The 19,213-nt window shown below is 44.1% G+C and overlaps 1 protein-coding gene across 11 annotated transcripts in view; it reads left to right on the forward strand.

Moving 5' to 3' along the window:
- Positions 1–19,213, forward strand: part of FBRSL1 (fibrosin like 1) — a 533,264-nt gene that overhangs the window by 246,329 nt on the left and 267,722 nt on the right. For 10 of the 11 annotated variants that reach the window (XM_030501688.1, XM_030501689.1, XM_030501690.1 and 7 more), the window contains one exon: positions 1,739–1,774. The exons of the other annotated variant lie outside the window; for it this stretch is intronic. In XM_030501688.1, coding sequence (XP_030357548.1) covers positions 1,739–1,774 — 36 coding nt within the window. The remainder of the gene's footprint in view (positions 1–1,738; positions 1,775–19,213) is intronic. 11 annotated transcript variants of the gene reach the window in all.

Below are 19,213 nucleotides of genomic sequence, written 5' to 3' on the forward strand. Positions count from 1 at the left end.
GCCAAATCAATGTGCAATATGGAAGAGGTGGAAAGTTAAACGCTGTCACTGGTTTGTTATTGTTGTCTCAGACTCCCTGTGAAAGCAGTTCTCTTCCTGCAGAACAGAGGTCTCCTGAGCTACAGCAGGACAGAGGTGCAGGCGCTGCACGCAGGGATGGGGACTGGCACCCAACCACACATGGGCTGCAGACCTATGTGTAAGACCCGTGAAGAGCTGCGCCCCAGCTTGCCTTCTGCTGGCAGCCTGGTTCCTGTGCCAGCTGCTGAGAGGGTTTATGGTTACACTCACTCAATTGTAGGGCTGTGCTGGTGTCTCTTCTTCTCTTTGGAAACTTTCCTTCTTGGGTACTTGGCTGGCAAATTGCTTCTCTGGTGCCTAGGGCAGTTGCAAGACGGTGGCATGGAGCATGCACGGGCAGACCAAGATGGCAATCACATCTTCCATTGAGAGCAGGAGTCTGGAAAGGTTTCAGCATTTATCTAGGTATCTTCTGATCAAAAGCTTTGCAAACTGGTAGTACAGAGGAACTGTTATCTTACCGGTGGAAAAATACAAGTATTTGCAGTAGCCTGCAATCAGTTTGCATCAATCTTTGAGGGTATTGTGCTGTTGTGCTGATTTAGTAACACGGTAACTTCTGGCACTGCTACAAAAAGACAAACAATCCTCAAGACCAGTCTGCAACAATTCGGTGGTTTTGTTCAGGCTTTGGTACCCTCTAGAACATCAGTCTTGGAAACGGGGCTGCTAAGGCTGTCTGAATCTTGTTTAATAAAATCACATAGCGAGGGCATCATGATTATAAATCACACTTGGAAATTGGCCTGCAGAGTACTTGCTGGGTCATGTGGTGTCATATGCCACCACTGTTCCTGGCTTCTTTTTAATTTCTGAAAAGAAGGCAAATAGCAGCAGCTGGAGATAGAGGAGGAATTCATTTAGCTGCTTTGAGAAAGCCATTGGCAGCAGAAAACAGCAGCTCAACAGCCTTGGGTCTGAGAGAGGGGAAAGGGATCCAAGTGACTGGAGATGGTGTAATGAAAAGGAAAAGAACCAAATGATTTGGCAGCGTGTGAAAGAGGTAAGGATGTGGTAGAGAAAGGAGCAGGAGGAGCTGAAATGAAGAGCAGGAGTAAACAATGTAATTTAACTTATTCAAAAGGGACAGAATGCTTATTAAAGCTCTCAGAGATGATAAATCAGAGCTTTGCTGCTATTGTTGTTCCAGATAGAGTTGTCATACGGTAATACTGCAGTGATGAAGGCTGGAGGCTCACGAATTCATACAAGGGAATGAAAGTGGGATATATGGTTACATGATTGAAAGTTGGAGTTGATGAGGCAAAATGTGCAGCCCTGATTCAGGAGAGCATCCTTACACACGCGTGCTGTTCCTTGGAAGCTGAAGGAGGACTGTTCGAAACACATACTCTGCTGCTGTGAAGACATATCCCACACTGAGAGCTTTCACCTTAGTTGGGAGGTGCTGTCAAAGCCCTGCTCTAGCTTATGAAACCCTTGTCTGATACAGCCCCGGAGCCCTCACCTGGAAATGCTTTTGCTGTTACTCCTGTGGCAGCACGCAGAATGTCAGAAGATCATTTGAGGTGTTCTGGTTGTAAAGTTTTCCCCTAAGGAATACTGGGCTGGGGGAGGGAATCGCAAAATGATTCTTTTCTTACATTACACAGAATCTCTTGCATTACTTACTGTGGCATATTGTTTCCTCCCACAGAGTTCTGCTCAATCGCTTTCAGGAAGAGGCTACTCCGTAAGTCATTTTACAGCTAATTCTTTCACTTCTGTTGATGTTGATTGCAGAGGTTTACACTACCTGTTGCATATCCACTGACATGAAAGAAATGTGGAACATAAAAACTAGGGGTAGAGCACAGGACTGTCAGGCACCTGGGCAGGGAACAGCCCTGGCCTGTGAGAGCACATGAAGAGTCTGGGGGCTTCTTCAATTTAGTTTTATACTTCTAGGGAGGGGTTTTTTGTTGTTTTATAGTGGATTTTAGCTATATAGTCACCTCCTAAAGACATGAATGGGGAGAGTTTTCAACATCGGAGGGACATGCTTCCCTCCGCCATACAGGTTTTCATTTGTGCATTAAAGACAAGAATCAAAGACACATTTACTGCATTTTAAGAACTGTGACCCTCACCAGTGTGAACAAAAAAAGTCAATATTCTCTTATTTACAAGCTGTGAGTTAGAAAACAAGCTCCTGTGTTTTAAGAGGAGGATGTTGCTGGTGTTTTCTTTGCAGGAGTGCCATAGGTACCAGTGTTCTAGGGCTGGTGTTGCAGGGCCAGGACATGTCTGCATGAGTATGCAATATAACTGTGATGTTTAATTGCCCGTTTCTGTTCACATGTACCTTATATGTATGTGCAATAATGACATTTCTTCACATAGAGGTGGTTTGATTTTGTGTGTGTTTTGGGTACCTTTGCTGCTCAGCTGTCCCAAAGGCAGGCACATAGACTTTATTGTATATATTAATAAGGAAATAGGAGAGGGTGTGAGTGGCTTAGCAATGTCAACATGGAAATTCCTGGAATCACATTATATCTGACTCTCCTAACAAATGTGTGTAGATATCTGTTATCATACCCTGGTTGTTCAGGCAGTCATGTGTACCCTCCTTGCCAGCGCAAAGGCTGTAGGTTGAAGGCATATGCTAACCTCGTATGCAAGTCTGAACAAGAATATCTCAGTCCAGCTACAATTCCTGCCTGCTCGTACTGACAGTTGCCATTTCACCACCTCTGATGTGATAAAGTTTTGCCTTCTAGATGGATGGTTCCAAATTCCTTTTCTTACCTAGAGCTATAACTGCTCACTTTTCATAGAGCAGAACAAGGCTGGATTTTATATACTGCAGGAAGTTGGTGTGGAGACCTGGTACACTTTATTTTTGGTGATAATCACATGAATGATTTTTCTTTCAATATTTGTCATACGTTCAGAGTTGGGTGATGGAACCAGTGAGCGCCTACCCAGTGCTGTGTGCACAGAGAAAAAGTACTTGGCAGTGAGAATTTATGGTCTGATGTCATAGCGCTGCTGTCGCATGCTATCACACGTGCTGTCAGAAATCCATAATACAAGACTACATTTGAATCATAAAGCCATTACAGAATAACATATGACTGGAAAAGTCTTATGGTTTTAATGAAATAATGTCACAGATTTTTAGACAGTAATGACACGTCTAAGTATCCTCCTGTCTAAATGTTTCCAGCATCCCAGGTGAGTATCATTGCTTCATTCATTGAGTGATGAGGAATGTTTGCTGTAGGACCAGTTGAGCGCTGCCTCCCACACACATGAACAGTTGGATTCACCTAAGTTTCTAAAGGCAGATGCTGTGTCTTCTGTTTGTCTGTAAAATGCCATGCATGCCTGTGGCACCACATAAATAATAATGAATCATCTTCACAGATTTTATGGCTGAGGGCATGGTTTGGGAATTAAACAATTTCCCACTGGCTATAACACAGGTTGCAAAATCTTAATGGAAAAAGGCCAAAGAATTCTTTTTAGAGTCCCAAGGTCAATAAATCATAGGGCTGTTTTCCTCCATTGCTGGCTGTTGAGAAATTTGTGTCTCAGAGAAATGATTTGGAGAAAATTTCTAGCTCCTTCTCTGTGCATGTGTGGGGACAAGGTTCTTTTCTTTAGCCAACCCATAGCTTGTCAAGGGAGGTAAGAACTTTCTGCGTGCCAAGGCAGCATTTTGAGATCATGAGTAGTGTGAGCTGGGGTTGCTTTTCCTTATGGGTTGTCATTTTGCCTATTAAACTGCCTTCTGCCTCACCATGTACCAGCTGTTGAGGCTGTTTCCCTTAAGACTCTGATGCTGCCCTAAATTCATTTAGCATAAGGCACACACTATCACTTCAGCACTGCTGGACCTCACTGGCCCACACCTGCATTGGAAGTTGATTCTCCCAGGTGGCAGAGAGGCATTCAAACCACCAGTTCAAGACAAGTGGCCCCAAACCAGGGCTTGTCCATAATATCTTGTAACGCTTTTCTTTTTCTCTTGAAAGCAGCTGTATATGAAACACTAAGTCAGTATTTTGGCTCTGCCCCTGTTTACATCAAATAGGTTGTTTGCCAGACATGGTAAAAGCATGATAGAAAATAGCAGGAGGCATGATGGAGACACTGTTCTTGTATTGAGTGCTCCCCCTGATATCCATGCAGGGCTTGTGGTGTGGAAGACTGTCACTTGCGGAATGATGATATATATCGTTACTCGGCGAAGTTCTTGTACTGGGTTTCATAAGCAGCTGTTTAAATACCACAAACTATTCTGTGCCTGTTCCTTTTTAATTAGCCCGTTTCGAATCTGCACGCTTCACCATCCACTCGCTTCACCACTCCTTGCAGAGACGTTTGCTTCAGAATGTGCATTGTAGAAAATGCACGTTTGAAGGAAATGTGCATTTGCAAAAAGAGAACTTAAAACCTGTCGGAGTAATGTTGTGTGAAAGAGCTGAGTGCAACGTCCAGCTCGCCCAGCTGGGCTGCAGAGAGAAGGCAGGCAAGGCCTGTCTGTACAGCCAGGCTACGATTGAAAACCTTGGCAAACTGCACATATCTAAGGTACAGACACTGGAGCTAGAGTGAAAAAGAAAACTAAATGCAAATTGCTAAATAATAACTCCCGAGCACCGAATATTCCAGCAACTTCATTGACTTCAGGCTTCCCATGGAATGTTAAGTGCTTGAATAAAGACCATGCTTGAAATAACTCCATGAAATTCTGGTCTGATTGAAGTTACCACATAACCTCTGGTTAACTTCAGCTGCACCTAGATTTGAATTGTAGCCTCAGAACTGGTGTTAACAGTGACTTGGCAGATAGTTTCACAGTATCTGTAGATATCACCGACAACATTTCTTATAAATCTATCTCCCAAAATAAAGTTTTGAGTGGCGTTTACTTTTACTTGGATAACATGAGACGTATCAAAGCCCGTGCTGTTTCTGCAAGCTCCTTATCTCATCAGCAGCATGTGTTTCATATCCTTATCTTATTAAATGTATAATTCCACTGTGCTGAGAAATAGATGCTAGTTTGTTTATGGAGGTTGGTATCTTACTCCCTTTATGACTTGATGGTTACATACGTGTGATAAACTACTCCAGCCATTTGTCACACTTCCTGCACACACAAATGAGATTAGTGATTTTAGTCAGAAAGGTCGGTCTGTCCTCTGAGCAGACAAAACAGATTTTCTTTATGGTAACAGGGTGAGGCCTGTCTACCTGAAAACGCACCAATTTGCCTACAAATACACAGAGAATTAGAAAGTAGCTGTATGTTGAGGTTTCTGTAGATCACTAATGCATACCCACCCTGTGGAGCATTTTTCAAATGTATTTCTGGCAGTGAAGTCAGTTTAGGACCTAACAAAGTTAGAAAGGAGTTATAATGAACACAGAATCAGTACATGCAGTTTGTTGTGAATGGCTGAAAAGTTGCAGTTGTTTATAAAGGTGAGCACATTGTACAGACAAACCCAAGCTGCAGTGGAACTTGCCTCGGTTTTGTAGAGAGCACGGAACAGGATAGAAGTGAGAATATGTGGTAGCTTAAAAAAATAAACAAAAAACCTCTTCCAATAAATTATGTAGTTTATTTTTAGAGCATCTGTGCAGCTGTTCCTCTGCCGGAATGGAAGGGGCTAAAATACAGGAATGAATAAAAGAATAAACTTGAAAGCATATGGCAGATGGATAGCCAGTGAAGCAACCTGTCTGCCCGTGCCTCGGAACAAAAGTACAGGAGGATGAGATGTCTTTGTTTGGGTTTATTTGTTCTTGGAAGATTATTTTTTTAATAAAAACAGTAACATACACTTGGCAACAGCAGCAGCTGATTTTTATTCTGAGCTTCTGTAAAATATCAAAGTCTTTGCAGCCTAGTCAAATCCCTGGCAGCTCATCAAATTCTGTTGATTTTACATCTTCCTTGTTGAGCGCCGGAAACCAGTGTCTCGGATAACTGAGACTGCAGCTCACAGATAGAGAGAAACGTGCAAAGCACCATAAGGCTTGCAGAAACATTTGGGTCATCCAGAATCAAATCAGTGCTCTCTGCAACCTTCTTGCCTTCTGCTTGGTGATGTAGCCGGAGAGTGATGATCACCTTACCCAGATGAAGCTGGAACCTGAGGTGGTACAGGCAAGCACTGAGCACCATAAGCCCTGCTTCACTTTCTGCCTGCACCCCAGTCTGCTCCTTCCTGGGGCTTTCTCTCAAATTATGTTGTTGATTTTTGGAACTAGCTTTCCAGTTGCTAGTGATGATCTCTACAGCCTCGCAGGACTCCTGTGCTGTGTGCTCGATGTTGTTGTACAGTGGGCTGTCACCCAAAACAGCTTCCTGTGACCGCCACTCACATCTTTTTAGCTCATAGCCATGAGCACACTTGCCAGGACAGCAAGTGCTGAGCTATAGTTCACCTGATTTACAGCACGGAGGTAGTGTCCAGTGCAACGAGCTCGGGGCAAGCAGGGCAGATATGAATGACTGCAAAGTGCTGGGTAATCATCAGCCTAGGAACTGTTGACTCTTAGCAGGTTTATATACCCTTGTATACCCTACAAAGCTCTTCTTATGGCCTGTTTTAGTTCTGTGCCAGCTCAGTGCAGTTCTGTGAAACCCCGAAGCAGATGGTCCCCGCTAAGGAGGCTGTTCCCACGCCAGAAATCCTCGGTGCGTGCACAGGCAGGTTCTCTGTTTCAGTGTAATGGTTACAGAAGCCTGCTGAGGATCATGCCAGCAGCATTCCCCTGATCCGCTCTGTGCTTCAAGGATGCTTTTGTGCTCTTAGGCTGGGGACCAAATTGTCACTCTTGGAAAAGCACCTTCAACAGCATCTTTCCTGTACAGAGCTTAAGTCAGTACCACTTCCTACACGGAGCATGGTCCAAGACCCCGGGTGAGGATTAGGTGCCTTGCCATCTTTGAGATTGCCATGGAGAAATTGGTGTCCTGAAAAGGATACATTTCTACATGAAGATCAACAAAATTATTGCTGTATTGGTTGGGAATTGAGTGTGCTTCAGCTCATGGGTGTGGAAACAGGATCGATGACGAGAAGCAAACCTGAATTGTAACTAATGGGGTTTCTCTACTAATGAAAAATCTCTCCTCTGTAGGTAGGAGGGTAACGTTTCTTAGCTGGGCTGGAAAATTCATTGTATTTTAGGACCTCTGATAAATTAGCATTTTTCCTTGCCAAAAATCAATATTGGAAACAGGGCTCTTGTTAAGAATCTGAAAATCCTTGAGCTGGAGCCAAAGTTAAATGATAAAAGTTAATTTAATATGTATTTCCTACAGTAGCGTGCCTGTGAGCTGGCAACAGGAGCAAGACATTCTGGATAAGATTTATGAACAGGGAAGTAATAATTCCAAAATAAGTATCAATCTCATTTTGCTATGATGCCAAGTATAAAAGAGGGACTATAATTGTCTTTTTCTTCTGGGCAAGAAAAAGAATAGCAGGTAGGTCTCCTTGGGGTGGAACAATACTCTGTCTTCTTTGAAGACAGATACTCAGAAAGAGAAAAGAAAAAGGGACTATAATGAAGTGATGTGGCCTGTAAGAGCAATGACAGCACAAAGGATTAAAATAAAATAGACAAATAATAATATGTAATATAAATATAAAGAATTTTGAAAGGAGTTCTTCCTCTTAAGACAGCAGGAATTTCAGGGAGCTGGGAATATAGTGGTGGGTGTCAATCCAAAGCATTTAACTTCTGCTGGTTTTCTTTTCACGTGTTCCTAAATAGCTTTTAAGCTTAACTGTACAAGGACTATCCCCATGCTTGAATTCACATGGGCAAGCTGAGCTCACTGAAGAAATGAAGAGTTGCTGGGAGTGCTGTGTGGGATGGAGCCAGGTTGCTGTAAACCAGCCGGGGAGCTGGCCCCCTTCACTCCAGAGGCTGCCCCATAACCCATGAGCTCAAATGCTGTGGAGTAATTAGTGCACGTATTATCCCAGATCTGTGGGAGCTCTTGAGGGTTTTTGAAATGTCCCATGAAAAGCGTAAGCAGAAGTACAAACATAAATAAACTACATACTTCAGCTTTACAAATACTGAAGTCTGTGAACTTCCTTACAACACATTTTCCTTTTGAAGTTCCTCTTTTTGAAAGTCTGTTTCTTCTTAGATGACCTCTGCTTTTAATTAGGATGGAAAGTCTGATAAGTTTTTGCTCCTCTCAACAGCCATAAGTCAGCACAAAGGGCTCTCTCTGCCTGAGTTTGTCTGCCTGAACCAGTGGCTGTGGCAGAGGGCTGCTGAGGGGGCTCCCAGCGCAGCCACCCCGGCAGCGGTGCCCCTTTGTCTCTGCAGCTGGAGCAGGACGGGGTGATGGTGATTTCCATACCCCCCAGCTGCAGGGGAAGCACAGCCAGCTGACGCCACGAGCCCTTGCGAGCCCCTTGAGGGATGGGGCATATGACTGCTGTGTGATTTTTGCCCACTTTTTAAATCTCCCCTGCCATAGCCCTCAACTCGGCTCAGGGGGGTGGTGGAGCAGATCTCTAATCTGACTAGAAAGACGCTATTGTTACACAGATGCAGCCCCCGAAATTCCCAGTGCTCCATGGCTTTTGGGGTAGGATAACCTCGCTGTCACTTGTCTTGCATGCTAAAATGAAGAGTTGTCCCAAATCCATCTTGAATTCACCAGCCTGGGAAGGATTACATCCTGCTGAAGGGGAAAGGCAAAGGATTTGAAGAATATCTGGTCTTTTTTTCTGGACCTTTTTGATTAAGACTGTTCTGCGGCAGTTGTGTCATAGGCTGTAGCTTTCTTTGTGTAATAGGGCAAGGTGTTTGCTTGTCTGTCTCAGCTGTTTTCACATTGTTATTTGCTCTCATGGCTCTCTTTCCTTGCAATCCATTGCCTTGTTTTAACTTTCCTTTCCCTTTACCACACCCAAGAGAAAGATGATTAAAGCCGACCGTTGATTAAAATCAGGGCTACTTACCTGATGAGCAGAGTGAACAGGGGTTAAGTGTGGGGCCTCGTGGGGGTTTTGCGTTTGATTTTTCTTTAATTCTCTAACAGTCTTGTGCAGTGAGAATTGGCAGTGCTGGGGTTTTATAACAAGAGAAGGTGTTAAAATAGCTCATTTCGGAGGGCTGCCAGAGCGCAGTGTTTGTTGTGCTGGGTGCTGCGGTAGGTTCATCAGGGAGGGAGGGGGGAAATAGGGTTCACACTCTTGTTTGATCTCATATCTCAATATGCTCTTGCAGAAACCCGCACCCAAAACCACGGAGTGTAAGAGGAGCAGCAGCAACTCTGAATGCTACTGTAGAAATAAAAGATGAACAACATGTTTTGTTGGCCCTTAATAGCAGGTGAACAAAAGAGAACAAGGAAAAGGGATTGAGTGCATCGACTTTGTGGGTGGTGTCGGCATTAGAGAACATTGTCCGTTGTCTTAAAGCATTGTAAGATTTAAAATACTTAATTGTGTGGCTCAGTGGAATACCCTGTTGTAATCTCTGCTCGGTCCCAAAGTGGTTTTCCCTGTGTTAAACTACACCAAAACAAACTAGTCTGGAGAGAGAAAGTTATTTAGGTTAGTGATAAAACCAGTCACTATACATCCTGAATGTGAGGAAGGTTTCCTGTGGGTTGGTGGTCTTTACTCAATTTCATCACTTGTACATTTTCCTTGTTGTTTTTTCCTTTAACTGGGATATGTATTGAAGGCTGGAGAGAGATCTTCAGTTTCTTCCCTGTCCTGACAGAAGATAAAGATGCAACTTTAATTTAACAAAACAACAGATGCAATCCTAAGTCAAATCTCACACCAAAGAAAGCTTTCGGTAACATGCTGAAGGTGTGGTGGCTCTGCTGTGAAAACTGCAAATGGGAGGAAATCTGGTGTAGGCTGAGGTTTCTCTCCTTCTCGCTTCATGTTTCAGCTTGGCTGCGATATACCTGGCTGCTAAAATGTAAATATACTGGGGCATGTGGTTGCATCTGCAGTGGAAAGGCAGCGCTCCCCCGTTCCCGAGGAGTGAGGGAACAGAGAAGTGGCACCATGCCACTGTCAGAGGGAAGATGTAGATTAGATATTAAGGAATTCTTCCCTGTGAGGGTGCTATGGCGCTGGCACAGGGTGCCCAGAGAAGCTGTGGCTGCCCCGTCCCTGGCAGTGTTCAAGGCCAGGTTGGACACAGGGGCTTGGAGCAACCTGCTCTAGTGGAAGGTGTCCCTGCCCATGGCAGGGGGTTGGAACTGGATGAGCTTTAAGGTCCCTTCCCACCCAAACCATTCTATGATTCTATGCTTGCTTCTGTAAGAAGGTGGTTCAGGAAGGATCTCAGGGTTCCTGGGCTGCATTTGTAGGAATGGTTAAGCTCCTGCTGCAAGAGTAAACTGGCTGCTGAAGAGACTGGATTTCTCATCTGCAGTGCTCATGTTTGGGAGGAAGCCCTGGTCAGCCACGTGAAATGTTTCTAGCACAGGGTCAGTGTTTTCACTTCCCACCACCTTAGTATTTCAGCATTGAGTTCCTCATGGTCAGCTCCAGCCCCAGTCACCATGACTTGCAGGTACTGTTTTAGAAAGATGTCCTTTCTCTTTTTTGTAGCAAATAAGTAAATGAAACTAAGAGTTTTCTCCTTACACGATGCAAAAGTACCAACTGCAATTCTAGAAAGCCAGGGAATGCCGGGCAAGGGCAGAAATGCAGGCAAATCCATTGTGCATAAGTTGTGCTTGAGATACGAATCATGCAGGGTGGGAGACCTTTGCAGTACCATTTGACAACTGGTAAGGCCAAGAACTCTCTGCTTTTTCCTCAACTCTTTGTTTTATTAAATGGCTTTAGGGAGACAATGATGTAATTCCGAAATTCAGGCCTTGCTGTACCCAAAAGTTGTTCTAAAAGCCATTGATCAATGAGACTAATTTCTTGGAGACATTTTTAACTTCCAGTTCCCAATACCCAGCGTTTCAGCCTAGTTTTCAAGGGATTGTAGCTGTTCTCTCATTTTTCAGCTCATCACAGGTCAGGAACTCAAAGGCACTGAGGTTGAGTGAAGCAACAGTTCCTCACTCTGAGCTCTGCTTTGTTTTTGTGGGAATTGTCTGCTTCTGTAGACCTTCGGTTTCATTACTTTGTTTAAAGTTTGGTTTACTCACCTGCTCCTGGAACAGATACAACCACCAAAGCTGCTTTTTAATTAGCCCTGTGGCCCATCCGGTGCGTATGTGCTAACGTCTTGGCTGTGCAATGTACTTCCAATGAAAGGAAACAGTCTGCCATAGAGTCTTGTAACCTTGAGGTCAGTTTTGAGCTCAAAATTGCTTTTGATTATGGTGTTAGTGTGTGTCTCAGAAAAAAATCATTAAAAATCCAGCAAGCACTGGTGGTTCTTACATGGTGCTGCTGAGCAACACGCTCGAATGGGATCACATCTAGATTTTAATGGAATTAACTGCTTTATTTCTTCTTAACTGCTGTGCTACTGGTTGTGAATATTCAGAGTTTTGCAACCGGAATGATGGAAAATTGGCACTCAATTCCATGACTGTGGACACACCTGCAGTGGTTTCTACAGGAATGTAGCCTGATTCATACCTTTACTGTCTGCATTTCATCTCTGTGCTATATTATGGATAAGACCTTGTGTGCCTGAACACTTAGGGCATAGATCTGTAGTACGGTGAGGAATTTTCTTGTCTGATTAATTCAGCACGTATGTTCTCCAGAAAGCCTCATCATGACATTGGCAGTCTTTAAGAAACATGTTAGGGCTGTGTAGATGCTATGTGTTTGCACACCTCAGTTCTATTGGTACTTGGCTATCTGTAAGCAGAAAGAAGTTTTGGATTTGGTTCAGAAGCTGTTGGTGTGGTTCTGGAGTCTTCTGTACATGGTCCTGCTCAATGTTGGACTGGTTCAAGGTACCCTTGAAATCGGCTAACCAAAGCAGGATGATGGACATGATGTAGCAGTTAGGGTGCTGTAGGTGAAGGATGGTCTAGACTGCCTAGTAGTGTGTGCTTTTAGCTCAGAGCAGTTGGTAATTACCAAAGGAAGAATGGTTACAGTGGTGGTAGCGGGAGAAATTTCTGACTGACTTCACCAGGTGAGGACTAGGAGCACAGGCTCTGGGAGCAGCAGCGTAAGCAGCTCAGAAGCTAAACTTAATGTGATACTTGTAATGAACCAGAGATTCAAAATCACTCTTTTAAAAGGCTTTTTTCTGTAATCGTTCTTTGTAGCAAAATACAAGCAGGTGTTACAAGCATGATAGTAAGGCTCGTGGTCAAAGTTAGATTAAATCTCCTCTTGCAGAAGACATTCTTTCCACTGTGTTCATGTTGTTCTTCCAAAGCTGTTTAATAGCATCCAGGCCAAGTGGCACACTGGTTTAAGAGAAAAAGAGCTTGAAGCATGAAGATTAGGACATCATGGTGAAGATGCCCGAGGGCGCTAGGCACTGTGTGACTGGCAGGCATGGAGTTGTAGCAGGTGGAGGGTGGTCACAGACTTCTTCTAAGCATCTTTCCCTCCCCCTAAGGGCTTCCTATGCTCTGAAGAGCTCTAATTTGGCTCATTTCTAGAGAGCCGGGGAAGGGGGTGGGAGAGAGTAATAAATGGTCCCTTGAAAACAAGAGTCAGTAACGCACGGCACGTGACGACCTAGACAGCCTGTTTAACTGCAGCCAGCTTCCTGCTGAAGATTCATTTCGAAGAGATTGTGAGAGCACTCAAACAGGAAGCTGCAAATTCACCAAACGGTTTCGGTATCAGTGTGTTATCTGTGGTCATTTCCCTCCCCAGCTTGCGGCTAGCTTCTGGTTAGCAGAGAAAGACACTTTGAGCTGAGCTGGCATCAGTTCCCACCTACTTAATCAGTTAAGTTGTGAGCCGTGTGGTTAGCTCGAATCCCCTGGTTGTCTTGTGGATTGCCAGTGACAGGAAGGTGGAGATGCATTGAGTGGTTCAGACAGGAATAGCTTGGTTATCTGATGGTCACCCCAGAGACTGATAAAATTATGTGAGCTCTTTTCTGAGAAGATATCAAAGCAGCAGAATGTGTTGTCTCTAACCACCTGAGGAGTTTACAACGTCAAGGGAAATTTTGCTTATCTTAAAAGCCTCAGAACTGTTAACCTGTCTTCACCGCTGCAGACCACAGCAGGGCCTTAGACTCTCAGTGCACGGAATGAAGCCTACAGACCATTGCGTGCGAAGCTGTAAAATCTTACTGAGGAAATGTTATAGTTCAGATCTTCCAAAATTACTTTGGTGCTTCAAATTCAGAGGTGAACAACTTGAAACGTATCACAGGAACCAGTGTTTTCCAAGGGAGTTTTCCCTCCGTCTTTTTTTCAGGTTGACACATTGTTAGGAGTTGGGGATGCAAAGTGAAAAGCCACTTTTCGAAGCATAGCCTGTTTGATGAGCCTGGATTAATCTGAAGCCAAAATGATGGTGACTGTGACATGGGCTTGCAAAGGTTAAACCAGAGAAGATGGTCATATCTTTGGGACCACTTAGGGCACTTGGTTTGGTTTTATCATATATTTGCTGAGCAAACCTCAGGGTTAGAAGGGACAAGTTTCAGTGAGAGACCTTGGACAAATGAGATTTTAAATTAGTATTCTCAAAGTGGCCTTGGGCAGATTGATCTGAGCCTCAGTGCCTGAATTTCTCTAGCCTTAAAATGGGGTATGGTACTCATCTCCTTTGTACATTGCGATGCACAGATCGTATTTTACTGGGTATTTACTAAAACGGGAAGGTAGTTCTGAACAGAGGGTCCTCCTAATGTTCGTGTCTTGTGCCTAGAGTATAAGGAGCTCTGTGCTGTTTGTCCCGTCTCCCTGTCTGACCACCCCTCTCCTCAGCTCCTGTCCTCAGGCGCAGCCCCACTCCCCACACTGCAGGCGCGCACCCTGGCAGCAGCTGACATCCTGCAGACACTGCTGAGCATCCATGGGCAAGGCAGTGCCGGCCACTGGAGCGAGGGGCTGGGATGTCTTACACCAGTGGGGCAGAGGCCCCCATGGCCAGTCCAGAGCCCTTGTACCTGTTGGGGCCATCATCTCAACCCTTACTTGCTGCCAACCTTGCAATAAAAGCAAAAGTGAGCTCGGCGGCAGGGCTCCGGCAGCACAGCCTCACCCTGTACCTGCACGTCGTCAAAACTTCCTACTGAATTCACGCAATCTGGTGTGTGATTTGTAGCTGTAATGAGCCCCATAGTGAAATCCTGCTTGTCTGTTGGTTTTGTTCAGGTTTTGAAGTAAAGCCTATGTGTTTGTAAGGGCATGTGTCTGTACAGGAGGCATGTAGGATGCTTTTGTCTGCTGATGTTGCTTGGCTCAGCCTCTGTCAATGACAACCATAACAATCAGTGCATTTTTGACTCAAAGCTATTTCCTTTCCTGGTGCAGATTATGTCTGGTATGCATAACGTGTTAATTTAACAAAGCAGTTCTTTTGATACAGCTTTAATTTTTTAACAACAGCTCGGGGGCAATGATGTACAGATTATATAGTGTCAGTTTGCCAATTAAAGTTTTACAGGAAAATACTCTGGTTTTGCTTTAAGCCTGTGTTGAATCTTCCTCCTGGCACTTGTGCAAATGGAAACTGTGCTATTGCAAAGCATCCATTTGAAACCTTGAAATATTTATTGAGGCTGCATTGAATACTGAAGTAGGAATCTTCCTGTAGGCTTGTTGATGTCTGTCATACGCATATATTTTGTAATTAAATGTCTGGAAGCTGGTGTGTGTGCGTGTGTGGTTGGTTTCTTGTGGGTTTTCTTCTTTGCAGGTTTTGTTGTTGTTACGCTGTTTTTCCTGATAAATGCATTTAACACATCCCTTTTAAGAGTTCCTATGAAATCTTATCCAAAGCAAGACCACGTCTTTGATGTATAGCAATGAGCTCCTCCTAATTGTTGTACAGAACACTGGGAAGGTTGCTAAACTGCTGCCCTTCCTAGAATGCCAGACCTTGGGAAAATCATTCCTACAGCATAATGGGCCTGTTTGGAGGGTGTGGAATAGAGAGCACCTGAAGGGACTGGAAGAAAAGATTTAAAACACTGCCATGAACTTGAAAGGGGGTTTTTATATATATGTATAATTGTTTTTTTCTTTCCTTCTCACCTCTTTTTCCCAGCCCTTTGTCTTGGATAATACCAGGTCAGTGACTTTACCTGTTTGCCTCACCTGGAAGCAACAGGGACTCATAATATCCAAAATTGTCACCATATCCATGGAAAGCCCGTGACCCAGAGCATGTTCCAAAGGATGCGATCGTGTGGAACATAAGCTGAGACTCGAAGGGCAAAGCAGAGTAGCACTGGCAGTAGACAAGACTAGGAGTCATCAGCTCCAGTGACAAAAGAACAGGTCACTGTGAACCTGCAGGACCAGGAGCTGTTGGCATCTCTCTTGTGCCCTGGTCTCTGATGTCCTGGTGACACTCTCAAAGTACAAGCCAATGCTCAGTCCAGCCATCACCCACCTGGAAGCTGATGATGAGATGAACTGGAGTATCAGATACCTAATTTAGATTAACCTGCAGCCTGCAGCAGCATTAGTTAGTGCCCAGATTTGCAAAGGCACATGGTAATATGAAGATCTCTGCCACTGCACCTAAATCTGGCCATTAGTGGGGCAGTACAGCTGCTTTTGCAGGAGACTGAGCGTGGTCTGTGAACCTGCGCCGAGCTGGCGGGCTGGGGCAGGGGCAGGGGCTGGGGCTGGGGCAGGGGCAGGCAGCTTCTCTGCCTTCACATTGTGCTGAGAGCCTGAAATACTCTCTGCTGCCAAAGTGCCAGGGAAGCCACCTGGCCCACTTTGAAACCAAATGCTGCAGTCTCATGTGTTTATCACTTTCCTTGTTTTCTTTCATTTTCTATTTCCAACTAATCTCTTTGGATTAGTCCTACTGCTAGATAATTATGACTTTCAGATCTGCATCTTTTTCTCAAGCTTGGCTGTATTATTTTTGGGCAGCTATTTAAGACTTTTATTATTTTTTAAAACACATTATGTCCTTATTTGCATATTTGCATTTCAGAACAAACAAACAATGATATTTCTCACAGTACATCATTCTTCAAATATTTTTCTTAACAAGAAGAACTTTTTCAGGCATGCCAGAATCAGCTTCATTTTGTGAATCCTATTTATGGATCCTATTTAGAGCATGGGAAGCGAAGGAATTAAAGGGGCTGTTTCCACAACACTGTATCTGGTGCCATGTAAGAAGGTAGGGTAAAAGTTAGTTAATATTTCAAGGAAATTATAGTAATTCCCTGGAAGAAAGGCTTTTGTTTGTTTGTTTCTTTTTTCTTCTCCATGTTTCTTCTGCATTATTTCTTTCATCAGACACTGGGACAGAGACTGAGGAACTAAGCAGGAGGGCAGAAGGCTTGGGGGACTAGGCTGGGTCTGCAGAATGAGGGGCACCATATAGAAATCCTTAGTAGACACTAAACAAGATAAACACACCAATCTGTTAGTTGCTGTGGCATGATGGGCTCTCGATATATATATGAAAAAGATAGGCATTTATGTGAGAAATAAAAGCCAAGGCATTGAATATCAAAACCAAAAGAAATTGATTCTACAGCAGTGTTTTATTTCAGTGACTTTATTTGTATAATGGCCAATGATTGATGTAGAGTTAATCGTTTTGTCTGAAGGATGTAAGCACAAGCTGACAGCGAGGCTCTGCGTCACTGATGAGTTTCACTGTGGTTGGTGCAGAGAGCACAGGTTTGTGGGCAGTGTAGCTTGTCAGGCCCAGCTTCATCCATGAACTTGGTAGGTTTTGAAGCATCCTGAGGGAAGGGAGGGACAGCAAACCAACCCAGAGGTTTTGCAAAGTGTTTCTGTTCTGTTCCTCAGTTGAACGATGGCTGCTGAGCTGTTGGGTTGGCAGGATTGATGCAATAGTTGCTTTTGCAACTGAATACTGAAACTTGAATAGTCTTGCAAATATCAAGGAAGTCAGTTCCTCAGAAGCTTCCAGTACTGCTGCAGCATTGAATGAGAAAAATAATGGAACCCGGTTTAGGCAATGTAGTTTAAATGAAGTGTACATGTTTAAACATGCATGAAGAGCAATGCAAATGAACTTTAGATTAATCTGATGCTTCGGAAGGAGGAGTTCGACATGTTTTTAACTCAAGTGTCCACATGCTGCCCATCTTGTTGGACCAAAGTGCTCTGGCACACTGTGCGTGCATCAGTGACTTGTGCTTTAAAGTTTCAGTGCAGGTGGTTGGGTCAGCAAATCAAAACAGGCTCACTGGGAAGATCAAAGAGGAGGGCAGGTCCGCAAAAGAGAAAGAAAAATTAGAAGGGCACTTTGCAGTTTCACATTAATTTTCTTCATTGCTATGCTGGACAGCCGGGGAAAGTGAGGAGGTGATGATTGCATGGAAGGGTTGAGTCCTCTGGACTTGCTCCAACAGCTCCATATCCTTCTTATGCTGAGACTAGAACAGCACATTTGGCACCTACTGGTTTTATCTAGAGTTTGGGGGGGAGGGCAAGGAAGGGGGTTTTGGAGGTTTTGGCTTTGTTTTATGTGAGGAATGGAGTGTGAAAGAGCCTCAATAGGACTGGTTTCTGCTTCACCTCACGGATGTTTCACGCCTGATCTGATCAGAACCTTATCTCTGATCTGTCTTTGCCTTGGGCAAACATCCTTGTGCGTGTTCTGTTCAGGTAGCTCTTTACCTGGCTGGCCCCAGACAATGAGTGGGAGAACAGGAGGATTTCTTTCATCTCTCTCAATGGCAGCAGTAGGAAATCACAGGAGTCCCAAGAAAGCCCAATATATGGAGGGAGAGGGTCTTTGCTGGCTAAGCAGGACCACAGCGTGGCTGTGGCCTGCGGTTTTACTGCGTGTGGTGTTTTTCACTCACCAGTGCCTTCTCAAGTTGATTGATTTTGTCAGAATTTGAGTTAAAAGAAGTGAATTCTTATCAGCAGTTGTGAAACCTAAGGCAAACATGTCACTGAAAATAAGTTTACAATGGCTTGATCAAGATCTCATGAACTGAGGTTTTCAGACATTTAAATGTGTTCAATTGCTGTAAAGCTGGAAGCACAGGTAGGAAGGACTCGTAATTAAAGTTGCATTGTGAGGAACTAGATTCAGAACTCCATGGAGCCTTCCTGTTGGTATCTTTTGATTTCAGACTTACAGTAATGTGCTTTTAATATTTTCGGTGGTTCAGTTTGCTCAAAGTCTGTTGTTCTTTCACTCAACCTCCTTCATAAATGGTGGGGTTTTCTCATACCTCACTTAGAGTCCTGGTGGTTTTCAAGCTCTTCAAATTTGCAAACACCCTAAGAGAAACACCACTGAAGTTGCAGAGCCCTGTATTTTCAGTTTAAGGCCATCTTGACCACAGGCTTGCTTTTCTTAGCTACCTTTTTACAGCTCACTGAGGAAGTACTCAGCAAAGCTGGAGGTCTGATGTCCCAGGGCTGAAAACCAGTAGCTTGGTGCGGTGGGGCCCTGTTTCGGGCTCCTGCCTCTGAGCACTGCTGTAGCATGAATACAGACTGTGCAAACCACAGTTTTACAGAAACTGTGTTCTATAAAAGTGTATCTTTAGCATCAGAGCAGACTCCGCTGCAGTGGGCTTTCTTCCTTCTGACTGGAGCTGGGGTCAGGTTTGTTTGGCTGTTGTGGTGGACTCTGACGCCTACTTAATTTTGTCAGAGTGGTATTTTTGTGACACTGTGGTGCCTTGAGAGCTGTAAATGATCCCGTTACTCAAGCAGACTTTATAATTTGGTTGGAAAATTGCTTTCCAGTGAAACTCAGCCTGAAAGTTACCGTGTTCATTAGCCACTGAAGCGGCCTATAGTAGTATGGCTCGTGGATTATTTTACAGTATGTGCTTTTCTGGTTGCTTGCACAAATGTAATACAAAAGTTGCTTTTATATTAATCTTTAAAGTTGCAGCTTTGAATGCTTATAATTTCAGCATCCTGAATGTTAACCAACAAAGGAAGCATGGTTTTGTGTTCAAAGCCAGGAGGAGGAGACAGGAGGTCTGTGTTGTATTCCCAGCACTCCTATAATCTTGCTCTGCGATCTCGGGCATGCTGTTTGTTGTGCCTCAGTTAACTCATGCGTGGGGCAGGGAG

The sequence above is a fragment of the Strigops habroptila genome, chromosome 11 (assembly GCF_004027225.2).
Source record: "Strigops habroptila isolate Jane chromosome 11, bStrHab1.2.pri, whole genome shotgun sequence".
Lineage (NCBI taxonomy): Eukaryota > Metazoa > Chordata > Aves > Psittaciformes > Psittacidae > Strigops > Strigops habroptila.